At 40.5% G+C, this 13127-nt stretch overlaps 1 protein-coding gene across 1 annotated transcript in view; it reads right to left on the bottom strand.

Annotated features, from left to right (window-relative positions):
* The window catches only part of HGF (hepatocyte growth factor), a gene marked incomplete at both ends in the record, with an annotated part of 53347 nt that extends 43055 nt beyond the window's left edge, over nucleotides 1–10292 (bottom strand). The window contains one exon of the mRNA XM_084206863.1: nucleotides 10217–10292. Within this exon, the coding sequence (XP_084062989.1) occupies nucleotides 10217–10292 (76 nt within the window). The remainder of the gene's footprint in view (nucleotides 1–10216) is intronic.
* Nucleotides 10293–13127: the final 2835 nt, after the last annotated feature.

Here is a 13127-nt window from a genome sequence, read left to right as displayed (position 1 = left end):
TTACCTTTAAATATAATAATTATTATTATATGAATAAGATTTTGTTCAAATAATCCAATGCTAATAACACTGGTGTTGTGTTAAGGACCCCTATCAGCTCTCTTAAGCATTTTCAGCCTTCTATATGTGTAGTGCACATGCACCCAAAATGAATCCCATCTTACAGAAATGTTATGGTAACATTCTCATCTTAAGGATCCTGAACTTGTTACTGGAAATGGTTGTGTCTACATTGAAATTGCTTTTTTTTTTTTTTTTTTGTTTGTTATACCTGTGATAGAACCAAAGTGCTTCAAAAAGGATTGCCTTTACCCCTTAAGTCAACCACAGAAAAACAAATCTTCCATAAAGCTTTTGTGGTGTATTTCTCAATCTACTATCTTCCAAGACATACTTGTTAGTTTTATGTTGTCTCAGCCAAGACTTTTATGTCAAATGGCGGTAAGAATCTGTAGAGAAATATCAAAGTGTTTTCTTTCAGTTCCTGATACTAACATTTCCCATCTACTGATAAGTGTCATTATCTTAATTCCCAAGATAACAGCTTCTTAAACTCACCAGCCAGCATGCAAGAATATGATTTAAAAAATCAAGAAATTCTGTTCTGCCTGAAAAATATGGTACAGAGTTCTGCTTTTTCTTTTTGTCCTTCTTTTCCTAGCAGTTGTCCAAAGAGGATTATGGGTTTGATCTTGCATTTAGCAATTCATAACAGCCTGATTTAGTTTAGCTTTCAAACAACAACATTCTATGTCTTGCCTATAATCCAAGAGGCAAAGGGCCAAGTGCATCTGTGGTGTGACTGTTAGAAACATCAGAATAATGCAAAGCACTACTTTAACAATTCTCCCAACAAAACATATAAAACCAATATTCTTTTTGTGTCAAATTAGGTGCCTTTATTATAAAAAGTTAACTCAGTGTCTTAGGCATGCTCCACATTTAAGGTTAGTATGCAGTATGCATACAATGAAACTATTTTGTTATTGCCATTCATTTGAATTTTTTAAACTTTGATTAATCAGGATCTCTGCTTATTTTGTGGGCCATGTCCTCTGATGTTTCCTGTAGTTTCATATCACATTACCAAGGAAGTCTGACATTCCACTTAAATTTCAAAATATTAGCAGCTGATTCAAACACAAAGGAATCCAGTCAAATATGAACCAACATTTTTTTCTTCAACAGAAACAACCACTAACTAAAAATATTTCTTCAGTCAACTTAAAAAAATCTTAAAAAGGTGAGGATGGTGCCTTTTTCTGTTTCTTAACATGAAGTTGAACCGAAAAGAGAAGAGCTCAGTCAATGCCCAAGGAAATGGGAACTGACACACCTGCTCTAGTAGGATCCAGCATTGGACAAGTGCTCCATAATCTCAAAAGGGATTTCCAGAGTCTCCCTGCTGGTGTTCCCATTTTCATAAAAGACTTTAAAAATTTACTTAAGAGGTACCTCACAGGGAAAGACATCTACCTTGGAGCTACAAGAACTCACCTTTCAGTTCCCTTACTAGATTTTCAAATGAGGTTTCAAATGTACAGTCTTCTCAGACAAGAATCATTGACTGAGACTGCTATAGGGCACCTGGAGGAAAGATTTCCAACAGTACCTTTTCTTGGAGCAGTTCCAGTCCATGTCAAATAATCTCAATAATCAGAAAAAAAGGAAACTGACATTCTACAGCATTTTTGTAAGAAAACACACCAGCAAGTTCCAGTGCCTGTGTTCTAGAACCTGCTTAAGTTTGATTTAAATTATCTTAATACAAAACAGAACCATTAACACACAGAACTGTGAGCAATGGAGGCCACAGCATGCAATAACATTGAAAGACAGCTTCTTGATTAACAAGAGAAACTGGTTTGAATCAGCAAAGGTGTTTTTATTTTGACCTCTCTTTCTCTCCAGGTATTCTGTAATCACTGGGCTGATAGAAAAATGACAGCAGTATAGCTTCTTTTTCCCTTCTGACCTGGTGTCCCACATCAAAAAAAGGGCTTTGGGCTCCCAAACCACCACATCACTCAGTTCTGTAAGTACCTGATTATGTTCTGTATCTCAAATTACAACTTACACCTTGCAGAACAAAATTGGTCAGATACTGAGCTATATGAGAGTATAGAAATTCAGTAGTTTCAGGTTTTTTACAGCTCAAACACCTAAGCAATTCACATTTTGCACCTTCAGGTCTTAGTCCGATCACAAAAAGTATTTGGTTTTGCATTATCTATTTAGCAGTAAAAAGCCTACTACAGCAAATACAAGACCATTTTTGTAGTAATCAAAATAGCACACAGGGTGCCATAGGGCCCAAAGATCACCTTTGTTCATTACAATGAGATCAAAACATTACTTGTGTTATCTACAGCAAAACTTGACAGGGAGATTACTTGAATTTATCTGCTTCATTGGTAATCCCTTTCTCCTTCCTCCACCACTCCAGCTTTTTCTAATAAAGATGTACATTTTAGGCTGCAAAGTCTTACAGAGCTCAACTGGAGCATACTGGCTGCTTCCCCTGGAAAAATCTCTAAGTCTATGGACTTGTTACAGGCTCTAGAAATCTTTTATTAAATACCAGTTATGATGCACTCAGCATGTCAGCTTCCAGGGTTTCCAAATTTTGCTCTAGTCTATGCAAAAGTTGGTACTTTTTTAAAGAAACACATCTTGAAGTCTCCTGATAATGTAAGAAAACTTATTACTTTTGTTTTTTTTTTAAATTTTGCATCCCACTTTGTTATACAGAACAAAACCATCCAAACTTAACAACTGGTTTTCCAAATGGGAAGATAAATACATTTAAATTAAATGCTTACGTTTTAATTGAGATTCTTAATGAAAACTTGGTTCTTTGTGATTGAGCTTTATTTCCCTTTTCTGTTTGTTTAGACTTAGAGAACTTGAGCATTTTAATATTTATTTGCTTTGTTGAGCTAAACTTTCAACTGCGTGGGGACCTTTTATAACTTCCAGTTTTTAAAGAATATAAACACTCATCTAAAAGCATCACTGTTCTTTGTTTGTCAGATGTCAGAAATAAACTAAATCTATGGGAAAATAAATGAAGAAAATTAAGATACCTGAATTCCTTAGACCAGCAGATGCTGTCAGAGAACTGCAAGAATCAACTGCAGTCCTTCCAAATGGAGAACGAAGTACAAAATAACATGACATGAGGAGAAATATTTAAAATAGGGAAATTATCCACATGCTGTGCAGGAAGCACAGAGAAGCTGATGATTCAAAATATATTACAGGGAAGAAAAATGGTCATATTAAGGGACACAATTATTTCAGAAATATAAAACAGACATAGGCACTGCTGTTAGTATCAACTGGCATATTAGATCTCTGTTTAATATTTTGCATCATGTTTGTAATGAAATTAAGCCACTTGACCTTGAGCAGTTAACAGATGGACTAATTAGAGATAGACTTATTTGTCTTATAATTGATAACCAGGTCAGAATGCTAAAATGAGATTAGCTATTAATTTAATTTTGCAAACAATAATCACTGCAAGATAAAGAAAACTGGATTTTCCCAATGAGCTAGGGAAAAAAAGAATGAGGAGAGAGGAATATCCTGTGATTTAAAACTTGGGCATGGGGTGGGTGGAAATCAGGAATCTACTATCATATGAAAGACTTTTAATTAAAAGAAAAAACCTCAACTTTAAACACACCTGAAATATATGTAGGAAAGCACCGTTCAATAGAATAGACGTATCAAACATTTTATCAGAGGACACCTTACTTGACAAAAAATGCATGGGAACTTATATTCATAAGTTTCTGAATGGGAAAAAAAAGTGCAAAGCAAAAATCTGCAAAACAATGTATTATCACAGTGTCAGATATTTCAAAGCAGAATGCTTATCCCAGTATAAACATTGACAATTTAATAAGAAAATTAACAGCAAAGTATGTTTATGTGCATAAAACAGAATTTGGCAGAACTTACGCAACAAGAAAAAATCAGTGAGTGGGGTTTGACAAAAAGCAACAGTTCTCATCATATGTGGGTTGAAACCAGTATGCAAATACACTGAAGGTGTTTGACTTGTCTATAAAAGATGAGAGAAGGGATAGTTTTAATTATATTCTATAAAGTATTTCTAAGACAAGGCCTCTTAAAGGATATAAAACATCAAGGATAAACTGTATTCTGGTGTGTGCCTCAGTATGATAGCATAAATATACTGGCTTCACCAAGAAAAAAAGAAAAAACAAACAAACCCAATCTTCACCAGATGGTGAAAGTAGATGTTACTAAATGCTTTTGGATACAACATGCTTAAGTTAACAGTGTGGTCACAGAAATAAAAGAAAGGATGCTAAAGATGAATGTTGATCCCAACATCATTAATAGGGTCATCACAGTATTGTAATCTGTGTGAACCATTCGAAAGCACTTTTTCAATAAATACACTCAGGGCAATTTTGTCTCAAATCAAGTCATAACAGAGTCACTCTAACAAAAAGAATTAGTGCTCAACACTTTTAACTTACTTTCATTTACTTTGACTTTTCCTTCTGCCTGTTTCAGTATCAGAAATATCCAGATTCCTGGCTAGAATGCAAAAAGTGAACACCTTTTCCAAATGACTTCTTATTTGGAGGGAAAAGTAAAAAAAAAAAAAGGAAGAAAGGCAGACCAACATAATGAGAAACTGGAACAATCTGAGTTGTGCCCAAGAAAACAACTTTGTAGATTGGATAGGCTTAAAATGCCAGATTAAGTTTAATGCCGTTATTTATGTAAGACAATAATTTGGCGTAAAAGAAGTTTACCAACCATACCCAGAAAATCTGCAGTCAGCTGTATAGATGGAAAGTCACCAAAATAAAAGCAGCTGTCCAAGGAGGCATCACTAGCTTGTCAAAACTAAAGAGTTTCTCAGAAGTACCTGGAGGATGATGTGAATATTTTAACTTCTGACATTTATTTTCTTGGCAAAAGAGCCTTATGGGGAAAAAAAAACCCACACAATTTTTAGAAAGTAGTTTGAAATATATATAACTATCTATACAATATCTATATATAATAGATAATGATTTCCGTATTTCTACATTGGCTCTCAGTCTAGTTGTTGAGCAGATTCAGGAAATGCAAAAAGATATTTCTTTTTGGCTTTATGTTACCACTCACACCACACACCCACACCCCCTTATTAGCAACTGCAAAGACTGCCATATAACTGGTGTTGCAACTTCATGTTTGTGCTAAGTCCTGCCTTTGGAATCCACTCCTATGGTCAGCATGAAAACTCAAGGAGCTAAGGATAATGCTAACAACTGATAGTATGTTCTAAAATTGGATGGTAGCTGCTAATGGACAGATCTTTTCCTTCCAAGAAAAGGTTATCTGCTCAGCAGGATGCTGGGACCCACTGGCAGAAACAAATGTGCAGCAGTTTGTACTCTGACTTACTGTATCTAACCTCTGGCTAAACGACTGAGAGGATTTTCCCTTGCAAGATTTGTCCTCTTACCCATTGTGCACCATAAATCCCCACCATTTTCCATTGCATTCCACAATCTTTACAAGCACTTGGTGTCTCCTTTGAGGCACCCAGCCTGTTGCGCCCTTCCTTTGTGATGGTATCCCAGCTAACCGGAATTCTGGGCATGCAGCAAGGGGTAAGGAGAAAAGCACAAGTAGACAGGGCAGGGACTGGGCAAAACAAAGAATGACAGATGGCTGAGGGCAGCAAAACAGCCCCTGTGAGGAGTGATGAGAGCCTTGCTTCATGTTGTACACATAAAAAAAGTGCTGCTGGCCAAGGCAGCGAGTCATAGGAAAAGCTGGAGCAGAGCGGGGACAGAGGGAGCAGCCAGTCCCCAGCTGGGCCGGCAGCACCGAGGACTGACAGGCATGGCTGGGCTCACCAGACAGCACATGGGTGGAGGCCCACAAGCCACTGAAAACTACAGCTAGATTTTGCCAACACGTTTGACTAATCTGGAGCACATTCCCAGCTCTGCTTCACCACAGCGCTGCTCTGCATGTAGGTACTAACCACATTCGGGAACAGCTCTAAACCCTCAGAGCACTGCCACAAAAACTGACAGGAGAAGATGGGGTAACAGCGAGGATGTCCTCACCCCTTCTTCCCAGGTTTTTTAGCTGCCATACTTTCCCCACAGCAAGGTCCAAATGTTGCTTGCATTATGGCAGTTGTCCTATTATCCTTGCTTCCCAAGTAAGCATGGAGAGCAATCCTTTCTCACCTCCATGATCAATCCATTCTCACCTCCGTGTTGCCTTCCAGTCTCTGCCATTCCACCCCATCTTAATGCTGATGGGGAGAAAGTCAAATTCCAACATTCATCCAGTACAAGTAATTGTAAAACATTCAGGGCAATGTCTTTTTTCTCCACATCATGCTTTTACTCAAAAAGAGGCCCAGTTATCCTGGTTTTAAACCTCCTTGGAAAAGTCTGAAATGCTTAAGTGGCAAACAAATGTTCAGCATAAAGATCCAAAAGGGAGATATTCTGCTCTCTGAGGGAGACTGAACATTTCCCTTCCAACCCTGGCCTCAGCTGAAGTATTACAATAATGACAGATGAGCTCCTCCAATAAGAGGCTTTCCTTTTCTTGACTTCAGTGGTCAATTTTCCAGAGTTTTATGCAACATTTTAATCTCATGTCTTTCAACTCTATATTCTCCTGCTATGTTGCTTATGAAAATGGCATTAATAGAAACAGAAAATCTGTTAAGCAGGGTAAGTGCTGTATTACATGTGAGAGCAAAACAAGCAGCCCCTGGCACTGAGTACCAAAAGGATTCCATTAAACAGAAGGAATACACTCTTCCAATTGGCACAGTATCATTTCACTTTGTTGACAGTATATAGTATAATGATTATCTACAGCTGGGATGGGAAAGTATAAATCACATTAATTTTTAAAAATATACTTAGCTATGCAGACCACAGGAATACACATTCCTGTATGTACAACATTCAAAAATTGATTATGGCTATGGGATTTGATTTTTTTTCTTTAAGTGATAATATATATAGGAACTAAGAGCAACTCCCACATCTTCATTAGCAACTTCTTCAGATCATCCAAACTACAGAATGTGCTTTAAATAAATTTGAATAAACACACTTGGCTGACAGTCTTCTCACAGAAAAAATGTATCTTTAATTTAAATAAATCTTTAACATTCACTCTTTTGCAACATGGCAATCTACTTGTTGCTTTGATTAAAGAGTCATTTTTAGTTTCACTAGATGAACATTATTAAAGAGATTCTTCCCAAGAATATTGAATAATAAGAATATTTGATCAAGAAAGAAAACTCCTTGATAAAGTTATTAGCTACAGATTAATGTCTTTGTGCAAGTGACAGAGACTTACAGGATTTTGATAATGACTAGGCAAGCAGTCTATAGGAACCATGCACATTTATCTCTCATCAATCACAGTCTTATCTTTTATATATTAAAAAGGAACTCAGAAAGTGATAGCATAGACAGCTTGCTGACATTTAAATTTCTTGTGTTTTCTTCACCCTCCTTTTTCTTTACCCCTTAATATAACCCAACTGTATTAGTCAGCAACTTCTGTTACACAGGACATTGTCTTTGCACAGAACATAGGGCATGGGATTACAAACCCAGAATATTTGTTCACAGAAGAAACTAAATTCACCATTATGTACATTTGAAATCAGATTTGACAGAACAGCACTAGAAGTATGGACATGCATTAGCAAAAGACTTCTCATGTTTTAATTCTGTTTTCATAATTTAGCTTGTTTTTCATATCTGAAAATACTCCTATGTAGGCAAATCCTAATCTTGCTAAAAAAAAAATCCCAGTAAAAAGGATCCAACATCCCAAACAAAGACAATGTATATGTTCACAAAGCAATCATTCATAGAAATGGACCATAAATTTGTATTTTCATAAAGAAGTAGGACAACTTTCCCTTGCCTACAGTGTAAATATACAGACACTTCTTTTGAAGACCATGTATTTTCAAAAACAAGGCAAGCAAAATGGCAGCATGTGCTAAGAGTCATCTTTCTTGCCAATAAAGCAAACAACAGGATTAATTAATATTAAGGAAGACAGGGGAGGAAAATTAAGAAAGGCGGGGTTGTCGAGAAATTGTCACCATAAGAGCTGGTCAAAAAACAAGTCCTACTCCAACAAACTCTGAAGTTTTGGAAATCTAATTTTTCCCGTCATCCAGGTGAACCATTCACTCCTAAACTGGAGAGCCCCTTGGTTAAGGCACAACCCTATTCATCAGCCCAGTACTGATGCTTGCAGTACAGAAGGTGTCTCTCAGTCTCCCTCTCTAAATATTAAGTGGATCCAACATTAATTGAAGTTGGTGAACTCCAGACCAGCACTAAGAGCCTACAGTCAGGGACAGCAAGGACTTTCTCTCACTCAATCACCCTGACTTACCAAGAGAGCAAAGCATGACCTAGCTTATTATGAGCTTGGCTATAGACTAGTTGAGTTCCTTTGGCCCATGGAATAAAGAGTGTGTGTGTGTGTGTGTGTGTGTGACTGTGTCTGCAGTGTGTATTTTGCTTTTTTTTTTTCCTAACTAGCCCACCAGTTGATGAGCTTTTGTCACAGGTGAGGGTCTCTCAACAGCAGGTTACCACTATTGGCAATTACAAGCTATTGGCAATGTCTCCTGCTGCATATTTCTCTGCCATTTGATGTGAGGGAAACAAACCAAGGAAAGTTTCTCTTTAGCAGGAATTATTTTTGTGAAAAGTTTTGATGTATCAGCATTTTCCAGTAAAAGAAACCCAAAACATTTTCTCAGAAAATTCCTGACCAGCTCTAGTCATCACTTTTCAAAGAAGCTGCACGTCCAAAAAATGGAAATTCCAATGTACATGGAAAAGGAGTTCAGAAAAGTATAGTATTATAGTGTCTGTATCGCTGTGTCACCTGCTAAAGAATGCCTGTGAAAACAATATCCTCAGTGAGCAGACTGAGCACAGAAGCTGTAATGAGATTGTTCAGCATCCTACAGAACCCCACTCTTCCTTGCAGGGGGAAAACAACAGGTTTTACTGCACGTGATGCTGCCAGTCTGTTTTTGACTTGCCCACTCAGATCACAAAATATTCCACTTTGAAATTCCATTTCAAAGTATTTATTTTTTAACTAGAAAGCAGTTATATCTTGGAAGCCATGAGCATGCCATACTGTGCCTGATGCCCAAAGATATTGCCCCAGAACCCAGCTGCCACAGCTCCCTGCCCTTGCTTTGCCTGCTCCTGGCAGATTCTTTCCCTGAATTGTGCCTGTCCTTTGTTTCTGTCTGTGCAAAGGTCTGACCCTAACAATGTTGCCGGAAGGAAGGAAAGGTTTGTAGAAACCTTTACAAACTTTTTGCCTTAAACGTCTTCCCAGAGGGCCAATAGAAAGCACAGAGTTGGCTCTTCAGATAACCAGTCCAGGGGGGACACTTCAGGAAAGAAATTCAGCTAAAGAGCATCCAGCACTTGATTACTTATTGTTCGTTCCTTGCCCCCCCCCCCCCCCCGCCCCCCTCCATCTCCCGGATTTCAGCGGGAACATCTAATGAAATTACAAGTATTTCAGTCTGGAAATAGCACGCTCATGCTGTTGAACTTCAGCAAGGGCATTCCCGTTCAGCAATGCACCATCCCGTGCTTTGGGTATTCCTTGTCAACTTCTGTTATTTAACATTTATTCTACCGCTGGAAATTAAGGATACGCGGTCGCGTCCTGGTAAGGGCGGGGAGCACCTCTGGGCAATGATGCGATTTTCTTTCCTCTCTCTCCCGCTTTCCAGCTCTGCCAGTCCTGAGCGAGCCCCGCGCCCCGCTCCCGCACGGCGCAGCGCTGGGAGCGGCGGCCCCTCCGCACCCCCGGGCCGGGACCGCCTCCCTCAGGGCTGCGCGCCCGGAGCGCGGCTCGTCCCGGCCGGCTCCGCTCGGCTCCGCGGCGCTGCCAGCCCGCCCGGACACGCAGGGTGAGGCGCTGCCAGCCCCACCTGCGGGCTCAGACCTGCGGGCAGCAACCTGCGGGCTCAGACCTGCGGGCTGCGGGCAGCGACCTGCGGGCTGCGACCTGAGGGCAGCGCCCGGCGCGCCGCCCCAGCGCCCTCTCTGCCGCGGCGGAGCGGGGGAGAGGGGCCGTGCTGCGGCTGCGAGCGGACGGGGGTCGCTAGCGAAGTGATAGAAGAACTGACCTGCCGCGGGGATGGCGGTGGGCAGCAGCAGCAGCTGGTGGAGCAGCAAGGCTGGCAGGAGGTGGGTGGCCCGCATGGTGCTGGCGGCCCCCCCGGCGGCTGGCGGGGAGGAGAAGGGGAGATGGCTCCTCGGAGGGACCCCGTGCACCGCTGGTCACTCGAGGAGGCAGAGTGAGCCGAGCTTTTTATTGCGATGATCTAAGTTTGTTGTGTGATTAACTGGAAAGATCTGGGTCCCAACTCCCTCTTACGGTAAGAAACTGTTTAACAACATCCCCTCTCTGCTTCTTCTTCTCCTCCCCTCCTCAGGAGCTGCCTCCCTTCCCTCCCACCCCTCAACCAGCCCAGGGAGAGGGCTTCCCCCGCCTCATTCCTCCCTCCTTCCCTCCTTCCCTCCTTCCCCCCCGCCTCTCTCTCCATCCCTCAGAAGCTCGGGAGGAGCAGCCGGGCCGAGCCAGGTCCCTCAACTCTTGCCCCGGGGCCGGTGGCTCCTCCAGCAGAGTTCACTCACAGTCCCCATTGGCATCTCACCTGCCGCCAGAACAGAGCTCTCCTTCCCTGCAGACGTGTCCCTTCGCAACGTCCCACTTTCTGCACCTGCCCCTTGGCCTCATCACCAGGCAGCAGCTCCATCCATTGCCATTTCACTGGGAGTCTCCCACCACACGGACAATTTCGCTGTAAGGAAACACCTTTCCTCTGACCTGCCCATGGCCGCCCCCAGCCACCAGCCTGGCCTTTCCATCACCCTCTCTGGCCATCTGACAAATGCCACTTCCTCAAAATTGTGGCAGCTCTGGGGAATTTAAAGGTCAAGTATCAGCTGCTGGCGTTGCTCCACGGAGACAATCTTCAGTCCAAAGCGATGCCTGACCTTCCTTCTGTTGCAGGCAAAGTCATTGTAATTTTTCTCTTGCACTTCATTTTAACCTCATGGAAGCAATGACATTGGGTTTTGTTTAAAGTCATGAGACCGGCCTTCGTGACATGCAAGTGTTCAAAAATAAACACTTGAGGAAAAGTTTTGCTGTAATTTAAACTGTTCCTTTCTCCCATGCATCCACCTACCATCTATGGCAGGAGTGTGTGACAACAGCGTAAACTGTTTCCCTCCATTTTCCATGAAAAACCAGAGACCCACATGTGGCCCCATGCCGTGTGAGTCAGAAAAATGTGTCCCAGCCCGGATTCCTTTGCCCATACAGATGATTAGCACTTATGAGTGAAACAGGTATGCTTAAATAAATAGATTGCTTCCCAATCCACAAATAACTTTTAATCAAGTATTTCTAACAGATATAAGTGGGACTTTTTATCCAGTTACTTTTGTCCAGTGGCAAAAGTTAAAATTTCCGTTTAGGAATTACTGCCTTATGAAATGAAAGTAAGGTGACAAAAGCAAGTTGAGAGACAGTCTGTTAAGAAAATATTTTGAACATTTGGTATTACAGGAAAAACACATTTGTGTGAAAAAAATACTTTCTGTTACAGAATGAGCATTATTTCTAGGGGTTTTAGTTCCCTTTTTTTTTTTTTTTTTTGCTGTCCTTGTTTTTCTCCCAAGAGTAAAGTTAATTTTCAAGAATTTCTTGGAGATGTACTACCTGAGAAACAGAAACATATATTCCACTGGCCAACCACCTTCCAACCTCTGTGGAATTCTTGTCCGGTGCAACTGATAATACATGGATTTCTCAGGTTTTGTTTTCTGTTTTTCTCCCTGCCAAAGATAGACATAAGTATAAACAAAAAGCAACAAAAATAATCATATCACCATTCAGAGCCCAAAATAGCCACATTCTGCTAACCAGATGTATTTGACTTGTTGTCCATGCATGTGTTGAGTGACATTTTTTGCACAGGGCAGAATCATGCACCATTAAAGTCAAGTAGAGTGTTTTACCACTGACTTCTCTGAGGAGAATATTTGGCCTGTATTCAGATTAGGAAGATTGCTGTTGTGCCTCTTAAGGTCTGGAGTGCTCCTTAATGGATGAAATATTCTGTTATATGGATTCCTATTATTAATACATAATCTTGTGGATTATTCATGATGTGTCTCAGTTCTTTAAGAGAGCTCAAGTCCTGGTCATGGGCTTCTTTAGCTGCAGATATTGTGCTGGGCAGGTGTAACTCCATAGTCCTGCTTCTCCATTTGTCCAGTTTTGGGGAGCTGCTTGAGGATGTCTCTGCATTTTATGCAGGCCATTATATATCTCCCCTTAGAGGAGTCAGGACACACAGACTAGATGGCCAGGGACAGTGGGTACATTAGAAAGGGAAAGATCCTACAGATTCTGTATTCAGATGTTCTGTTTGTAAGCAGACAAGACTAAGATTAGCATCTGGATCTGTGAAAGGAAAATGCTTTTTGGTGCCACACCATATACTGCAAAATGTAGCATGAGCCTTTTTCTGCATCTTCATGCCCCCTATATTTGGTAGTGGAAGCATAATATTTCATCAATTCAATCAAATTTTATCTTGAAATGAATTTTCAATATGAAGGAAAGCTGCAAAAATTTCATTTTCATGAAATAAATTGTCAGAAAGAATTCTGTGTTCAGTTTCAGCCTGCACATAGAGTAACTAAAAATTAAAATACAACTTTCAAAAGCAGTAGGTTTTATGCAAGAATATTATGTTTTCTGACCCTTTGAGGTCATGTGTTTGGACCTATAAATCCTTTCTCTATTTCTGTTTTTTGGGCTTATCTGAGAGTGGGGATTTTTGGGTTGTTGGATTTTTTTTTTTTCTAATTTCTTTTGGCAGCTCTGCAAACTTGCTCTGATAACCTGGCTTTCAAATCAGTGTAGCTCTGTATTAGGAAAGTAGCATAACATTTCTGTAAAAGTTATCTAAAAGAAAAGAGTTACTTGCACACTTTACCAAAGATGTATTTGCTCTGGAC

This window comes from Fringilla coelebs (genome assembly GCF_963513975.1).
Source record: "Fringilla coelebs genome assembly, chromosome: 5".
NCBI lineage: Eukaryota > Metazoa > Chordata > Aves > Passeriformes > Fringillidae > Fringilla > Fringilla coelebs.
The sequence above is the reverse complement of the archived record's forward strand: the minus strand, read 5'-3'. Positions and strand labels throughout refer to the sequence as shown.